This window comes from Amphibalanus amphitrite, unplaced genomic scaffold (assembly GCF_019059575.1).
Source record: "Amphibalanus amphitrite isolate SeventyFive unplaced genomic scaffold, NRLGWU_Aamphi_draft 001540F_arrow, whole genome shotgun sequence".
Classification (NCBI taxonomy): domain Eukaryota; kingdom Metazoa; phylum Arthropoda; class Thecostraca; order Balanomorpha; family Balanidae; genus Amphibalanus; species Amphibalanus amphitrite.
In genome coordinates, this window is record NW_024883033.1 from 60,851 (window position 1) to 79,121 (window position 18,271).

Genomic DNA, 18,271 nt, shown 5'->3' on the forward strand with positions numbered 1-18,271 from the left:
GCGGGACGGGGGCGGGCCGGGCAGCTGTGTTGCGCGTGCAGCCGTCTAATGCAGCGCGGCGGGGGCCCGAGCTGCCGTCAGCTGTCGGAGGAGGGCCGAATCATGCGGCGGCGGCCGGCGATGATCGCACCCCCGCCGCGCCACCATCGACCGAGCTCTATTGGAAACCTGACGGGGGGCGGCCCGACCCCGATCGGCATCTGGCCTCATCCCGCCTGACCGGCCGGGCGGAGGCTGCACGGGCGCAACTTCCATTATCCCGCCTCCGTTTACGGGCAATTATTCAGAAATCCTCACCCCAACACCTCGGTTGACGTTGATAAATTATTTTGTATTGTTCGCTGGGCGGCCGCGGCGCCGCCGGCCAGGCGGTAGTTGGTGGGACTGCCGCGTGGCGGCGCCACCGGTCGTGAGCAGGGCGCAGGTGGGACGAGCGGCGGCGGCCGGACAGAGGCTGGCAGGGAGGGACGGCGCGGGTATGCCGGGTACCGGCAAACAGTGGCACAGGACAGCCGGGCGCGTCTCAAAGAAAACACAAATAGAATGGAGGGAGTGGCGCTGCGGGGACGCGATGAAAGGACGAGAAAGGCCGATCATAATGGGAGGCGCTCCAGATGGGGCGGGCGCGGGCCAAACAGGACACTGGGACACAGCCGGGCGGGACGGGTCAGGGCACGCCGGGCCCGGCGACTCTCTCTGTTTGGCCACCGAGCACTGGCGGGTCCGTGCCGAGAGCGGCGCGCAAACAGCGGCATCTCTGGTGCCGGAGACCAGCAGACCCGTTGTTGTCGCCGGCCGGCTCCGAAATGAGTTTGTTCGCCAGTGTGCAAACACGCTTTACCGGCTTTTGTGACCGCGTCTTGTTTGGTCGGTCGGCGGGGCGACGGGCTGTTCTGCGTGATCAACTAGCTGGTTGGTTACTGCCTTGTGCGTGCGCCCCCCCCCCTCCCCCTCCAGTCCCTCTCTCCTCAGCTCTCAATCTCTCGCTTCATCACCCGCCCAGCCGTGCACCGCTGTCGTTATCCGGGCGCACCACACTGTGTGTTTCCTCCATCCTCGCCGGCTGGCTGCTCCAGTAAGCAATCGTCTTGTCGCCATCAATAAAGCCCATCATCCCGTAATGCGCTGGCTAACGATCGCTATCTCTCTCGAGGGTCGGCCGCCGCTGCCTGCCGGCCGAGCGTGCTTAGCGCCGTGTTCGTGTGCGTGTCTGCCGACTGGTGACTGATGATGCTGATGCCTCTGTCCACAGATGCGGTGAAAAGCAGAGCTGCAGCGTGCCCGCTTCCGAGTCGGAGTTCGGTGACCCGTGCCCCAACACGCACAAATATCTGGAGGCGCACTATATGTGTGTTCGTGGTGAGTAGAAACGCTCTCATGTGCTTAGTTTAGTCGGTTTTTACTGTGATTGTTTAAACTGAGCCGTGGGTTGAATCCGGGAGCTCATGGCTTGTTTATCTGCACCCGACAGTCCCAGACCGGCTGTCACAGTGCGCGGCTGACCACATCTGTGACCTGTGACCTTTGACCCATGTCACGCGGTGTCGGCCCTCTCGTAACCACCCGGGGGCGGTTAAGCTCGCCGCCGCCGGACCGTTTTCCGCCGGCGGTATCTAAACGAGCCACTGGTGTGATACCTTAGAGGACGCCGTGCCGGGATAAGGGTCGATCAGGCGCGCCATCAGACTGAAATCGGGCCTCATTTTTGCGTCTTTGACACGGTAGAGCGGCTGTCAGAGCTGCTCGATCGGGCCGCCCTGACGGCAGTGACAAGTTAGCCTCATCGCCCGCCAGACAGGCTGACACGGGCGCGATACCGACCGGCCGTCAACGTGGGCGAGAGATTGACGAGAATAGTCCGTCACTGACGGTATAAACCCACTCAGGGAGTAAAAGTCGTGGTTTTGGCGTCTTGATAGTGGATAAGGTTGCGCAGGCCGCGTTATGATAGCCTCTGACCTCTGGCGTGACATCATGTTTCTCTTTGCCAGCAGCCGTGCAGCCGACCACCAAGAAGGCGCCTCCGGCCTGGCTGACCACGCAGCCGCCGCCGCCTTCCATCCTCACCGAGTCGCCGTTCAAGCCTCCGCCGCCGCCGTTCACAACGACGACGACGACTACCACAACAACGACCACGACAACTCCCAGTACGACCACCACGACAACCACGACGACGACGACGACCACAGCTGCGCCCATCTCTGTCGTACCGCCCAGCCCTCACCGCGACCGCGACCTGGTTGAGACTCACGACGACGTCGAGCTGGACGGTCGTCACGAGGAGATCACCGGTGTCCACACGGAGCCCCGTCGGCCGGACGCTGGAGGTCGCCGGCCGTACCAGGAGCCGCCACCCGCCCATCGCGGTTACTACAGCAGTGAGTACAGCACGGGGCCACGGGCGGGGCAGCGCTGCGGGCCAGTTCTCCAGCACCATGTTTGTGTGAGATGGAACTCACAGAGCGTCTAGTTGCGTCATGAATAATTTAGCCACCGGCAGCTGCTGAATTATGCAGATGCAATTCGAATGCAGGCGTTGACATTAGCTTTCATGCAATTCTTCACGTTGTCAGTTGCCCCCGGAAAAGTAGTTAACATTTGTGAATTCCTGCGGGGTTCCGCCCTAGTCCTGTCAGCGGCGACCCTGGTGTTTGAACATGCAGTTAGTCACGAGGGAATCGTGTCGCATTAGGTTACACCTCGCCTGCTCCCCTCTGCTGCCGACATGTCTGGCTGGTCCCCGATGGCCGTGGGACCGTTTCGACCCTGTCCCCCGGCGCCGACTGACTCACACCTCCTGCCCGCAGCTCCGGCGCCGCCGCCACCGAGGTCCGACCCGGAGCGTGTCCCGGTGCCGGCGTCACCGGCCGACCCCGCCCACACGGCCTGTCCGCCGACCGAGAGTCGCGGCGTCACCTGGAACTGGACCGGTGTGGGTGAGGAGGAGCGCCGGCCGTGTCCGCACGGCGCGCAGGGCGAGGCGCGCTGGGGCTGCCGGCAGACGGCCGCCGGACCCCGCCGCTCGCCGCCGCAGCCCGACCTCAGCGCCTGCCGCTCCCTGTGGCTCAGCTCGCTCGAGGAGCGCTTCCAGGAGCGTGAGAACGTGCTGAAGATCTCCAGCAACCTGGCGGATGTCACCGATGACCAGCCGATGCTGGGAGGTGACCTGGAGGCGACGGTGCGTCTCATCAACGGGCTGCCGCTGCAGCTCAACTCAGGGACTCTGGATACGCTGGACCCGCAGCAGCGCGAGGCAGACGTGGCCGCACTCACCAAGACGATCGTGCGTACCACAAGTAACCTCCTGGAGCCGGAGCAGCGTCAGATGTGGGGAGACCTGGGCGAGGAGCGCGCCCGGCCCGTGATGACCGATCTGATGCTCGGCCTGGAGGAGAACGCCTTCCTCCTGGCAGACAGTCTGGCTGAGGAGAAGTCGGTGGTGCAGTTCAGCGAGAACGTGCTGTTGTCAGCTCGCCTGATGACCGTCTGGACCCAGGAGGCTGTCGAGTTTCCCTCGGAGGAGGAGCGTGAACAGTTGACGCAGGTCAAGGACTACGTGCGAATCCCTGGCGAGTCGCTGCAGGCTAACTCGGACAATGGCCGCGCAGTGGTGGTGTTCATGTCCTACGAGGGCATGGACGACATCCTGAAGCCCTCAGAGCAGCGCTCGGGCATTCCTGAGCAGCAGCCTGCGCCTGGCGAGCCTCACGTGCGACCCATCGTCAACTCTCGCGTCGTGTCCGCCTCGCTGGGTAAGGGTCGCCACGTGGAGCTGCCCTACCCGGCTCTGCTCGTCTTCCGTCACCTCAACACGGAGAATGTCTCCAACCCGCGCTGCGTCTACTGGGACTACACACTCAACTACTGGTCCGAGAAGGGATGCCGCCGGCTGGCAACTAACGACTCACACACAACCTGCGAGTGCGACCACCTGACCAACTTCGCCGTGCTCATGGACATCCACACGACGCCGCTGTCGGAGACGCACCGCATCTCGCTGGAGGTCATCACCTATGTGGGCTGTGGCGTGTCCATCGTCTGCCTCCTGCTGGCCATCATCACCTTCCAGTTCTTCAGGGGACTGAAGGTAAGAAAGTCTACTAACGTGCCGTGAGATTCGAAAATGTCAGTTATCTCACCTAAGTTTATGTGGTGTTATCTACTCACGGCAGTTGAGTTCAGCTTTGACATCTATGCTTTGACAAATGGCTTCTGCAGCATCTGTTTGATAATCTAACCCACAATTGTTTCTCTTCTTTTCAGTCGGACCGCAACTCGATCCACAAGAACCTGTGCATCTGCCTGCTGATCGGAGAGGTGGTGTTCCTGGCCGGTATCGGTCAGACGCAGGACAGGGTGCTCTGCGGCGTGGTCGCCGGTCTCCTGCACTACTTTTTCCTCGCAGCCTTCGCCTGGATGTTCTTCGAAGGTCAGTGATGGACGACGCGCGCGCGACGCCACTCGCAAAAGTTTGCCGGTGGTGCCCAGCGCTCTCGTGTAGAATTACACTGTGATTGATGTGACAAGTTAATGTCAAGGAGCCATAAGGCATTCTTTGCGCAATTTATTTCGCACGCCTCACGCATACCTGACGAAACTGGGGCCGTTTCATCTCCATTACTTTGCAGTAGTGATTAACTTGAACACTTTCGTGGCCGTTTCCAGGTGTGCCGTTAATCTCGCACTGTCCGGCCATAAATGGCGGCGATAAACTCACACGGTCCGACCTTTCTGGGTCGTCAACGTTTCCCAGTGGTCCGTTAACGACCCCTAAATCGCCCGCCCGTCGCTCCGTCGGCCGACTAGGGACTCCTCTGAACCCTGCGCGGAGGTCATCTGGGACCTTTTTCACGGCTAAATCTCATTTTGGCACTGACCTGTCCTCCACGACCCTTGTGGACTCGGCTTGACTTTCGCTACTTTCAGTCTAGTCTGACCTCTGCTGTCTAATCTGGGACCCTCCGCCATTGATCATCTAACTGCGTTACCGCCCAATCTAACCCCTTATTTCTCCCTTCCACAGGCTTCCAGCTATACGTAATGCTGATCGAGGTGTTCGAAGCGGAGAAGTCGCGGATCCGGTGGTACTACCTGGCCGCCTACGGTCTGCCGGCGCTGGTGGTGGGGATCTCCTGCATCATCGACGCCACCAGCTACGGCACGGCCGACTACTGCTGGCTGGCCACCGACAACTACTTCATCCTGGCCTTCGTCGGGCCCGTGGTGCTGGTTATTCTGGTGAGTCAGCGATGGGGATGAAATGAGAGGGAGTTAGTAGTGGGGTGGGGTGGGATGGTTGCGTTATTCGGATGTCTGTACAAGTTGAGGAGGTGGTTTGGGGCCCGAGGGGCCGCGGATTGCCGGCTGCAGAGCCTGTCGTGGTCCTGTTGGTTATCTATCGATACCCTAGCTGCGGCGCAGTGGAGTGACCGCAGTTTGTTTGTGTTGCGGTCGGTTTGCTGAACTGGCAGAGGCGTCACTTCGGGCAGGGCTAGCTGGGGAAGGATGGACTGGGTGTGGTCGAGCCAGAAGCTAAAATCCCTACAATCTGCAGTTAGGGGTCAGGAACTCAGGACTGTGGGCCAGGAGGCAGTTCGCCGAACTGCGTACCGTCTGAACCCAGCCAGGACGTCGGCAGGTCTCCTCTGATCCGACAGCGCCCTACCCACTAATGGCAGCCGTCCGTCACGGCTCTGCTGGGCTCCGTTGTCGCTGCGGCTGTTTAGATTAGCACCGCTCGCACGCGACCATGCGCTGACGGCACGGGCGCCGCTGTGGCGCACCGCCTGCTTTGACTCAGAGCGCCTGTTTAGCTGGTTAGGTCACCGCCGGCCGAGCGGTGGCGCAGTTCGATCGTGACGTCACTGGCCGGGGGACTGGGACGGGGGACATGAACGGTTTTGTGTGACCCACTCTGTCTCCCGGCGGGGACGGCTTGTCGCCGCGCGCTGGTTCATTGGGATGGTTTCAGGGTCAATTGGTATGGTTTGTCGTCCGGCTGTTCGGGAGGGGGAGGAGGGGTGAATCCAGTGCTTGCGCCTGGACCAGCTCATCAGAGCGCGACATTAAACCGGCGGCTGGCTGGCGCCGTGTGACGAGAGTCTGCTAATGGCCGTCCCGGGCGGCTGTCAATGGATGGTCACCGTCCGACCGCTGGCCCGCGTCACTGAGACAGCGGCAGCGCTCACCGCTCCGCACCGCAGCCAGATTCTGTTTGGACTGGCAGAGACAGCTCGTCCTTTAGTCTCATTCGTGGTTCTTAGTGAGCGTTTTAGATGCAAACTTCAAAGTGAGACCCCGCCATGCTCTGTAAACTTCAAATGGTTCTTGCTGCTGTGTGGGCGCGACATTAGACCTCTCCCTCCCACTGTCTAAATGTCCCCACGTGCCCTTCTCGCGACGTCACCGTGACCAGATCTGACATCACGGCGTCCGTCTCTCCCCAGGCTAACCTGGTATTCCTGGCGATGGCTGTGGCCATGATGTGCCGCCACTCGGTCGCCACAGTCACCATGAAGTCCAAGGAGCAGTCGCGCCTTTCATCAGCCAGGTCAGTAAGCACTGTGTGACTAACACCCTCGGTCGCCCCTTTCCTATCGAGCGACTGTTGTTTTCCTCATGTAGCGAACGAACGAGCGAGCGACTATGGTGGCGGGCGCTCTGTCTCTCTAAACCGACGCTCCCTGATTTGCTAGAATAGTTGCTCAGGTTCCTTGTCCGGAACGTCTCGTGACCGCCGGTGGCAGATGACTTTCCTGGAGCGCGCCGGGCCGTCATCGGATGATGGACGAGCTGGGTTTTTGGAGCGGCCTGCCGGCCACCGGTGGCACGGCCGTTAAATCCGCTCGTCCACAGGACGAAGAGCGATGAGGCCGCGTACGACCTCGGCCGTTGTTTGTCACTGCGCGTAGAGCGATGGGACCGACGTTGACACCTCTTCTGACACGGACCCTACTGTTCCCCTTTAGTGACGAGGAGGAGAGTGTGATCGCCATGAAAATGAAGGCCCATATGTAAGAGGACCACTTGCTTGCGGGTTTCTGTGCTTGTCTCACCTGCATGTCGGTCTGCGCTCTCACTGCATGCTGCTTGCTAGCTGTGGGCATTTTGGCTTGGCTCTGTCTGTACAGGAACACTCCTGGAGGTTCCAACTAACTTTGTACAGAAGCACCTGTGTGTGTGTCTGACTACACGCTATGGTTGGCGCTGTCCGTCCCGATCATCACCCTGCTGGGAGCACCATTGGTCCTCCCCAGCTGCGGGCCGGTCGGCCGCCTGTGCGCCGCTGTGCGTGTGCGTGTGTGTTGTTGCTGGGATGGTGTGGATAGTGCGTGTTGTTACTCGATGTGTCTCCTGGGAGCACCGGGAACGGCCGGAATGTATTGTCTGTTTGTATTGCTCAGCGCTGCACGCCGCTTGCCGCTCGTTCAATAGCCTGGCTGATGTCCATTCGGACGGTGGGAACGACTGTATCGTGCAACAAGCACACGGCTCGCATTGCCCGCACAGTGTGAAGTTACGAATTGACGCATTTTGTATGAGCCTGCTAAATGATTCACAAGGGTTGCTTTAGATTACGCTGTGGCGCACAAATTCGACACAGATTTGCTGAATCACCAGAAGAAAAAAAGTCAGTGACAGCACTTAGGTTCGGATCATGTCTTTTGTGTCCTTTCTTTTTCGGCCATACCTAACTAGTTGTAATATTGCTTTTTTCCTATTGTATCACCCGCCTTGTGCGTCCCTCTCCTGTACCTGCCGTCGCTGACCGCTGCCTTGTGTGTGGGTGCAGCGCCTGGATCCGCGGCGCCGTGGCTCTGGTGTTTCTGCTCGGGCTCACCTGGTCTGTCGGACTGCTCTACATCAACCAGCGCAGCGTCGGCGCCGCCTACGCCTTCACCATCCTCAACAGCCTGCAGGGACTCTTCATCTTCTTCTTCCACTGCGTCCAGAACGAAAAGGTAAGGATGGGAAACGAGACGAGATGTAGTATCTTCAAGAATACTAATCTGTAACTTGGGTTTAATCGAGGTACTTTTACCTAGACCAGAATATGCATAGCGCTTAGTGTGGGATTCGATGGCCTGTCGCCATATCCCACTCTCCATGAGACCTGTCTTCACCTTTGTTTACCGGCTGCCCTCTGAGATGGGCTGACCTTACCGTTTGCTCCCAATGACCCATGCAGCAGTTAAAGGGTGACAGGTCATGGGTGTGAGTGATAGGATGACAGGTCACAGTCCATCACCGGGGCCCCGCTACCCGCCGTCCATCCCGGCCTGAGATGACCATTAATTTTAAAGTCGTTGACACCGATTTGTTTGGATGGACGCCGTGATATGCAGCCTAGCCTTGGCTGTCGTGTTGATGCGGTAGTCGGACTGTGAAAGGATAGGAGACGTTTCATCGTGCTATTGAATAGGTGCTAACGCAGCGTACCTACCATCAATTCAGTTACGCGTTATTTTGCCTATGTTTTCATCCTAAGCTGACTAGGTATCGTTCTTAGTGTTTATCTTCGATGTGTGTTTCTCCTGTCCCAGTTTCTAAGCCGTCTCGTCTTTCCGCAGACCCGCAGCGAGTACCGTCGCTTCTTCAGCGCGTGCACCTGGCTGCCCGACTGCCTGCGCCCGGCCAAGACCAAGGACACCAGCTTCTATAGCAACACGCAGTCCAACACGCAGACCACGCACGCCGCCGGCTCGCCGACCACCGTGGGTACCCCGTTCGCCTATACGCCCGCCACGCTCCTGCCCGCGCACCATTTTTCGTCGTTCAAGTGTCACGAGGCGGCGCCGCCGCCGCCGCACCGTCACCACCTCCGCCTCCACCTCCAGCACCACCGCCTCCCGTCGGTCGGTGTCGACGCCGACGCGCGCTGCCCCTCGCTGTCCGAGCCGGTACAGTACGCCGAGCCATACGCCACGGGCAACTACAGTCCGCCGACGGCCGGCCGCCACCCGTACGACCTCAGTCGCAGCTCCAGTTACCTCCTCAAAGGTAGACGGCAGCCACCGGCCGCCCGCTCGCCTCACGCACGCATGCCGAGATCCACGCAGCTGCCTGTCGCATGGATGTTCGCCTGAGCCGATCCGGGCCGATGGACTGCCCGGAATCGGCGGGTATCTCGCGCCCGCTGGGGTGGTTCCGTCTACCCCAGCGGGCGGGCCCGGCTTGTCTGTTCACCGCCAACCCACCCATGCCTGTCCGGGATGTTCCGTTTCCTTTGCGGGTCGCCTGTAAACCGAATCCAGGCTATTGCAGCCCAACCTCGTCAAACCTAAGCTTCCCTCGTTCGCTGTCATATTAGCATGAACGCGTGCTATGATACGGCACATGACAGCGAGCCTGACTCGACCAAACTACTGCGTCCTGTGTCGCTCGGCCTGACACGACCCAGCCGGGGCTGCATGGTTGCGGACCATCGGGCGATGGTCCGTCACATTGGGGTCCATCGAGCTTCAGTTAGTCTAGTCTCGGCCGGTGAGCCGACGCTGATGGCCGACGAATGGTCGTCAGTGGGGACGCATGGCTGCGGCTGCAGCCACCCACGGAGGGTAGCCGCTCCATATTAGGGGAACTAGCTTCTGCCGAGAACTGAATGGCCATCTTAGCTGCCTACAGCACTGGGACTACCGTCAGCTTTTGTAGCGTTACATCCATATGGTTTAGTTTCTGTTGTCAGATAGTTGTGTAAATTCAGTTGTGCATATTTTTACGTTTTAGATATTTTGCGCTTTTAGAAATGCCTTGTTTGCGAGTAGTTGAAACATTATGTCGTTCATATTTCAACTAAACAACACATTTCAGTGTTACTAAACCGATATAACGCACGAAAAACTCTAGAGTTCATTATTAGTCACGTATACAAACTAGTATGTCTAAAGCAAAGGGCGCATTCCACATTATAAAGCTTTATTCTCACTTTTGCCGCTGCCGTTACCTGTGTGCTAATTGTCGCTCCATTTCGACAGTATCTGGCGAACATGTGGACACAGCCGGAGGAGGACCCCAGCAAAGAGCGTGCGGCCACGACTACCGAGACGCGGATCGGCCCCGGCTCGCTGCGGACCCCTACTCATCGCAGCCTTACGCGTGACAAGAAGGTGAGTGCCGACGCCGAGCAGCGGCGCAGCCGGCGCGCCGCAGTCGTGACAGGCGTAAATGGCACTCTTCAGCGACCGAGATAAAAAGGCGCAGGGTCGCTTTCTGGTCATTCACGCTGCAGACAAAACGTGGGAATGCATCGGTGCGTTTTTACAGCGCCGCGCGACAGAAGAGTGGTCGCCGGACGTGGCTGCGAGTCACTCGGGGAGGGACGGGGCGCGTCAAGTGTGGTTACCTTGGCGAGGCGGGGGCGGCACGGTGCTCTGCGCGCTGAATGCACGCTGATTGCGCGCATTTGAGACTCGCGGCGTGTGACGTAGTCCTTTGTCGGCACGTCGGAGCAGTTTGCTGGCAGTCATGCTTATTTGTCTAGCCCGGGCCGAGTACCGTGTGCAAGCAGTAGCAAAAATGGCAGAACTCGCTCAGAGTTGTTTGTATCGTGGCAGACGTGAATGGTCCCAAACGTCAGTGGTTGATATTTTTGCACAGATACGCTTGTCATTTGTCAAATGAAAGCCATTTGTGCGGCTGCGAGACGCTGACCGTTCTGCATTAGTCTTCTGACTGTTCAACATTCTTGCTCTGACTGAGCGGCATTCCTGTTCTAAAGTCTCTGCATTCCTGATCTGAGTGCCGACTAATTGGGGATTGCCGACTAATCTTCGTCTAATTTCCTGATTTGTTTTTCTACTGTTCAGCTCCACAATGAGTAGAAGTATCCACCGCACGTCTAACCCTCTGCCCTCTGTGTGTTTCAGTCTGCCAGCATGCGCTCGGCCGGCCACGACAGTGGTAACGGCGGCTCGGCGTCGGACTCGCCGCCGCGGCTCAACACCTACCCGCTGCAGCAGCTCAGCGGTTCCCTGGTGCCCAACCCGGACTTTTTCGCCGTGGCCTACAGCCAGCAGCGGTGGCGGCCGGCCGGCGCGGCCGCCTCGGCCGGGCACCCGTACGTCGAGGTCGGCGAGCCCGTGTATGAGGAGATCGACCGCGAGCCGCACGGCGACCTCAGCGACGAGGAACTGCGCCGCCAGAGCGACATCTCGCGCCAGAGCTCGCGCAGTTACGGTGACTCGCGGCCGCTGATCCCGTACTACCCGGAGCCGGCGGGCGGCGAGCAGGCGGCGCACGAGCGCCGGCTGGCGGCCCAGGTGGCGCTGGCCACCGCGCCGCCGCCACCCGACACCTACACACTGGAGGCGCTGGCGGCGCGGCGCCAGCCCGTCTCGGCGCTGTGCGAGAGCAATCTCAGACACTTCAACCAGCGCCAGGTGATGAGTGACATTCAGCAGCTGCAGCAGCTTCAGCAGCTGCAGCAGCTGCAGGCGGCGGAGCGGCGCGCGGCCGTGCTGCCGCCGGCCGCGGTGCGGACAGAGCCCATGGGTCGGCCGCCAGTGACTGCGCACAATGTGTGACTGGCCGGACAGTCTCCGTAGCCCCAGTGTGTGATACCCGCCCGGGCGGCGGGCCTCTGCGCGTGATCGCTTCATTCTCTAACCCGACAGAACAGGGCGGAGCGGGCTGGACAGCCGAGCTCCGGACAGTGTGCCCTTGGCGTCATATCGGACCCTTGCACACCGCTCCCCAGTGCTGACAGGGTGCGAGCGGAGCCCCGACGCGCGTCTGTTTTGATGTCCATGTTCACTCGGCACCGTCAGCCAGCTCTCAGTTGTTGCTAGTGTGTGCGCGTGCGTTCGTGTAGTGTGTGTTCTGATGTGATGGTCGCGTGGGCGCGGATGTGTGTACATTAATCTTCATCTGTGATATTATTATATTAAGCTGTCATAATGGAGATGAGAATATTAATAATAATGGCTGTTTGAGGAACGTTACTGTGTCGCTATACGAGAAGAGCTGGCAAGTCATGCGCTAGGTGAGAGAGAGGTGCTGACTAGACGGCTCACGCTCCGTAAATACAGGCTGAACATAATCCGCGCGTTTGAACGGAATGCGTGTTTGGTAGTGATGCTCGCACAGGAGGGCCCATGAATAACCCGCGCCCCAGTGGCGGTCTCAGCCAACTTCGCGATAGTGGGGGGGGGGAGCATATGTTACCACCCACCTCTAACTAAAAAACTAAGAGACGCAGTAAACAGCAGTCGATAGCTCTCAATGCGTACGTTTGAAAGTATTTCGGTAATTTTTCATCTTAGAGCAATATTGGGGGTACCAGAGGTCATCAAAGGTTAAAATTTTGCCAAATGTCATTATATTTTTTTTTCAGAAAACATGCCGTTATCTCAGGAGGAACAAATATAGCTAGAAAAACGCATGGAAATGGATAGCTTTCGAACTCTTCTTTTGATAAAGTCATAATCCAAATTGACGTCAGGTCAACGGTGAAAGGGATTATCAGGGTTTAAAAATTGAAAGGAATCGGCATAAATTTCCAATCAATGAACTCCCCAGACTCTGCCGATTCTAAATATATGCATAAAATGTAAATCGGTACCAAAATTTGCGAGATAAAGCCGTTTCAAAATTGACAAAATTGTACTTACTCACGCAAAACAAGTACTTGGGCGGCCAAGTTGGCCCATCACTAAAATGTAAACAAAGAGCAGCCTTGGGAAATTTCGCCAAGGCCGCCCAAGGCTATATAAACCAGGTAGAACGCTCCGGGAAAAAAGTTGGAAACAATAAATTAGTTGCGGCATTCCCTGATGACGCGAATGTGGGTCAGCGGCCGGCGGCCGGCCACCGCTAACACTGTATGAGGAGGGATGCGCGGAACTTTTGCTTGTTGGTGATTGCGCTAGGCAGTTAAATGGTAATGTTAGGATATGTTTCGAAAGTAAATTGAACGACGCTTCGAACGCCGTCAATGAATTTGCGATACGACGACTATTTGTTTAGTTAGAGCCGGCGAACTTTTACCTTCCGACCGCGCGCGGAGGCGACATGGTGCCACACTGGCGGTTTTTACGATAGCTCAAAATTCTTTTGAGATAAAGAGCTGAAATTTGACATGTCCTATCTTTTGATCAAGCTGGATCTTATGGTACAAGTCGCATATTTAAGGTAGGTCAGGTTGTTGACCTATGTTGCCGCTCGTAAGCCTCTGCACAGTCCAAAAACAACGCAATTTCTGAACACTCAGTGCCAAGAAATCCTTCACAGAAAGATGACACTTGGCAGAAAGAAGAGTTGTCCTTGTCGGTTTCTTACCGTTCGTATGTGTCGTGTTTTCACAAGAGTTTAGTAAGGTCAGGTCCGTCACGTGACCTCCCCTCATAACTCAATAGGTTTACTATCATAGAAGCGTTTATCAATCGCCGGAAATCTTAGCCAATCCCACTGGACACTGGATCCATACCCACATGGGGCCCTCCTGACTGGCCACTCCCTCTGAAATCCACAATAACATTGGGCTGCGGCCACGGTTATGTATTAATGCTTTTCACTAACAGAAATACAACTTCAACCAGCACAGTGCACGCCGCCACAACAGTCCGACCCACGTCCCTGATATCGACTAGCTCCCGGCCGGATGCACATACGCGGAGCCAATCAGTCCGAATGTGGCCTGCAGCTTACAATTGCTGTGTCGCATGGCGCATGGCACAGGACGATTCCTAGCAGCTGTCGGCTGGAGTGGAGAAACAGCACGTTGCGACACACCGCGCCGGCGACAGAGCTCAGCAGGGCTGGTTGGAGGCTGGAGCCGGAGGTAAGGGCGGACACAGGCACAGACATTGCAGGACAAATAACAGGATGTCAGTTAGGGATATAATTCAAGACGAATGATTCAAGACGGACTGAAATAATACACATTTTGCTCACTTGGATACCAACTTCAAACTTGACGTTTATGTATAGCACCATGGAAACAATGGGCACACAGGAAAGAAACAAAAGATGAGGGTTTTTTAACTCGAGGAAGTAAAACCGCCCGAAGTGCAGACAAGCACATACTTCTGGTAATAGCTATCAGCTGTCTTACTCCTCTTCTCCCTTCATCAACTACTGGACACATTTGAAGCATCATATATAGCACCAATGTCCATAACCAAAGCTTGCAAGTAGTTTTAACTTCTATGAAGCCAAGGGAAATGTGCCTACATTATGCATGTAAACTCAAAATTACACATGCATGACAAAGGAAGCTTATGTAAAGAGAAAAGTTGACAAAAGCATCTCATGGTTAAAATTATTCAAAACTGCACACAGGGCAAACATAAAAAGCAGCAAGTGTACTGTTCTGTTATGCTAAGAAATAGTCCAAAACAAAATACAATCTTTTCATGTTTGAACTGGTTGTTCTTCTATGCCCCTTCATCCATATCTTGATTACAGATGGGCTGTTACTGTAGGCTGATGAAGTGACACTTGATTGCCTTTGTGCGAGTTTCAGTTGCAGCCTCCTTGGTACTGCACTGGAAAGCAGATTGAATTGAATGCCTCTGAAAAATAGGAATACAGGCAAAGTTAGCTGTAGTAGTGCCAATGATAATAGACATGACATTTTTGTCCTTTGACATACATTTGTTGAAGTACAAAAAGGTACAAAATAAATTGGTTTGTTTCAAGGCACGCACACTGCACAAAGCCGCACAGACATTACACAGGCATATGAAATTGGTACACATAAAAATTGATGATTAAAAAGGTCAAAACTTGCAATAATAATTGAAGTAAAAGTTACAATCACAATCATTTGATTTAAAATGACTTGACATAAGTCACAAGACGCAATGCTCCTATTCTTTTATGCTTTCATTATCCTCCACATATCAACCAGCTTGATACCAGGCTGTGCAATAGTGTGTACATAACCCCATGTTGCCATTTTATTAGAGCAAGTGGGGTTACAACAACAATGCTAATGTCAAACCCACATCTGCAACCCGTACTGCAGTTTCAATCACCTTACAAGCACACCTTCTGGCAGTTTGATAGGCAGAATGGTCATTACTACTTTCCCCTCATATTCAACACATATTCCCTTTATACAGATACTGTTTAGACCTGGTTATGGCAAGCACTTTCGAGAAAAGATATGATTAAAGTCCAAGACAAAGGTCGAGAGAAACAACACCAACATAAAACACCGACTATATAGCACTAATACTGTCAAATTCATAAAAATATATACATGAGTCGATCAGAAATTCACTGTAGATTTCGAAAATGGTGTCAAATGCCACTCAAATACCCCCATTCGCATGTACGAAGCAATAAAACACTGACCTTCAATTCCGCGTGCCATTCTCCATAGGCCACTGTGTATTACATAACGCGTTCACTGATAGCAAAAAAAGAGACCCACATATGACGCGTTTGCTACCAGCCAATCAGCGCTCGAGTTACCGAGTGCTGATTGGTGGAGAGGGCCGTCGTCAGCAGCTAATTACACGTTGTTTTCTTTGAACATGTGCGTGAGCGCTGATGCTGCTCACGGGCTGTTGCCATTTTTCGTAATGCTGAAGGCACGGGAGCGAACCCCCCTGAGGCCGCCGCACCTTGGCCGCACCGCACTGTCGATTTCTACAAGACGGGCCTTGTCTGTTTTGTTTTTGTCTGTTGTTTTTAGGGCCTTGCAACAAGATTTCAGTGCTTGGCATTGAATTTGGATATGAACAAATTGAAGATTTGCTTTTCAATAAGACAGCAAGAGTTATCAACATTGCCAAAGTTATTATTTTGATTTGGGTGTGATTTGAATAGCTTGAGCTTGTTTGCTGATCATCAAATCTTGATTAATATCATTTAAATGTCAACAATTTTCAAGGGTAAATTTGAGTGTTTTATTTCAATAAATTGAAATGTAAGTGCATCAGGCACAAGAGCTAAGTTTCAATCTGATTATTTTGTCAAGAGTGGTCAATCTAATGTAACGTCTTGCGAGAAAGCTTACCTAAGTGACTGAAGAAAGCGCTACCTACAGTTTTTCAAGATCTATGTTGATCTGTTTTTTCGAACAACAGGTTGTACAACATGATGTTGTGACATGACCTCTGTGTCCTGTACGTCTCCCCTGCTGCTGCAGCAGAGCCCCGGCTTCAACTATAGTTTGTTATGGGTGGGCTCTCCGTGAACGTCTTGGTGCGTTTCTACATATTGCTGCTGTGAAAGGACGGTACATGAAAAAATATGTAACTTGTATGTTTTTTATTGCCCTGGTACCTACTTAATGTATATTTTTGTTGTTTATGAGTGATAAATGAATATATTTTGAGGAAAATTGAGGCATTTCAGTTTTAGTTTGTGGAACAGAACAGAAGAAGCTGCTGAGTGCGGATCATGCTTCAATTGAGAGAATCATCCTCAGTTATCTACATATAGGCATGCTTTGTAAGCTCCTTGCATTTTGCCAGCTTCTACTTGCTAGTCAAAGTTGTAAGAAGGGTTAGGGAGAACAATTGGTACACATGCCACCATGTGCAATCACCAAACGAATGAACGTGAGGGCCAAGTCCTTTACACAGCATGGATGCTTATAGGTACTGCACTAATGTATAATGTTCATTATGTTCATATTAGCAACTCACCCAGGCAGCCTGCCTGGTGGTATTTCTGAGTTTAAGATTTTTTAAGACACACTAATCATAAGGTAAATTATATTGATATGTATGGATGAACAATGTGCAAAGGGGTCGCACGTGCCTGCTCAGTGCTCAGCCATGGATGCACGTGCCTTCTCAACAATGGGCGTGCTTGCAGACATCTCCATGGACGAACAATGTGCAAAGGGGGGGGCGTGCCTCCGCGGCCGCCTGTTGGCTCAGCCGCTGCTGCTGCTTGGCGCCGCTGCTGAGCGCTGCCGGAGACGCCGCTCGCTGCCGGAGCTGCCGGAACAGTCACCGGAGCTGCCGCCCGCTGCCGGAGCTGCGGGAGCCGGGCCCGCCGCTCATCTGTCAGGACCGCCGACGGCAGCACGCCCGTCTGTCAGGGTCTGTCAGTGCCGGCAGTGGACGCGCGCGGGTGCGGGCCGGGTACGGACGCTCGCGGGTGCGCGCCAGGTACGGGTGCGCGCCGGCTATGGACGCGCGCGCGCTTGCGTGCCGACGATGGGCGCGCGCGCGTGTATGCCGACCATGGCTGCCGCCCGCTGCCGGAGCTGCGGGAGCCGGGCCCGCCGCTCATCTGTCAGGACCGCCGACGGCAGCACGCCCGTCTGTCAGGGTCTGTCAGTGCCGGCAGTGGACGCGCGCGGGTGCGGGCCGGGTACGGACGCGCGCGGGTGCGCGCCGGTACGTGCCGGGTACGAACTCGCTTGGGTGCGCCCCGGCTGTGGACGCGCGCGGGTGCGCGCCGGGTACGGACGCGGCGTGCTCGCCGGGTAAGGACGCGGCGCGCGCTTGCGTGCCGACGATGGGCGCGCGCGCGTGCATGCCGGCCATGGCCGCGCGCGTGCGCCCCAGCCATGGACGCGCGCTAATGCGCGCCGGCGATGGGCACGCACGTGCCTGCTCGGCAATGGATGAGCGACGAGCGTGCCTTCTCGGAAATGAGTATACATGCAGACATTTCATGGATGAACGCTTTCAATATGTTCAATGTGTTGAGACGGATCTGAGTAAACTGGAGAGAAACTAGGATAGTTTTAGTCCTGCTCAACTAGTTCTGCCAATAAGTACAAACACCACCTTGCTGCCAACTGCTTACCAAATACCGCATCTGTTGTACCCTTGCATGATGCATATGTACATACAGAAAAAAATACAGTCTGTTGAAATCTGAAAACATACACTGCTGAGCACTGTGGATGAATCTGTATGAACCCTGTGGCTCAGCGAAACCTTCTGGCCCAGGTTATAATTGACAGTGAATTAGGAATCAATCCTTGCGAAGAGAAAATAGATCATTGTGCTTTAGATGAGCATAATGAAGAAGCGTTCCTGAAGTTGAGTTAGTGACTTTCCATCATCCATGCCAGATGGCCAAAACACACCATTTCAATACTGTCCCAAAAATATATTTCAAAACACTTATTGCATGGCTATACACACCAGCTTACTCAGTCACCACACTCAAACCAAGGCCATATAAGGGTAGTAGTATAGCAGGCGTCACACTTGTTTTTTTGCAACCATGAACGAACGAAGAGAGGCGCTGTAGGTTAGGTTTAGTTTGGTAAGGTTTGGTGAGAAAGCATCTCTGGGTATAGCGCATCTCCTTGGTTGCAAAAAGAAGTGTGACGCCTGCTTTATGACTACCCATA

At 55.1% G+C, this 18,271-nt stretch overlaps 1 protein-coding gene across 11 annotated transcripts in view; it reads left to right on the forward strand.

Moving 5' to 3' along the window:
* LOC122373712 (latrophilin Cirl-like) overlaps positions 1-12,037 on the forward strand; it is a 52,558-nt gene extending 40,521 nt beyond the window's left edge. Inside the window, exons 4-15 of one of the 11 annotated variants that reach the window (XM_043352043.1) lie at positions 1,253-1,359; positions 1,992-2,378; positions 2,808-4,087; positions 4,264-4,429; positions 5,024-5,238; positions 6,447-6,550; positions 6,969-7,013; positions 7,793-7,961; positions 8,571-8,714; positions 8,838-9,000; positions 9,975-10,106; positions 10,866-12,037. In XM_043352043.1, the coding sequence (XP_043207978.1) occupies positions 1,253-1,359; positions 1,992-2,378; positions 2,808-4,087; positions 4,264-4,429; positions 5,024-5,238; positions 6,447-6,550; positions 6,969-7,013; positions 7,793-7,961; positions 8,571-8,714; positions 8,838-9,000; positions 9,975-10,099 (2,905 nt within the window). In that variant the 3' untranslated portion in view covers positions 10,100-10,106; positions 10,866-12,037. Of the gene's footprint in view, positions 1-1,252; positions 1,360-1,991; positions 2,379-2,807; positions 4,088-4,263; positions 4,430-5,023; positions 5,239-6,446; positions 6,551-6,968; positions 7,014-7,792; positions 7,962-8,570; positions 9,001-9,974; positions 10,107-10,865 lie in introns of all 11 variants that reach the window. The other 10 variants (XM_043352044.1, XM_043352039.1, XM_043352035.1 and 7 more) reach the window with 10 other exon arrangements.
* Positions 12,038-18,271: the final 6,234 nt, after the last annotated feature.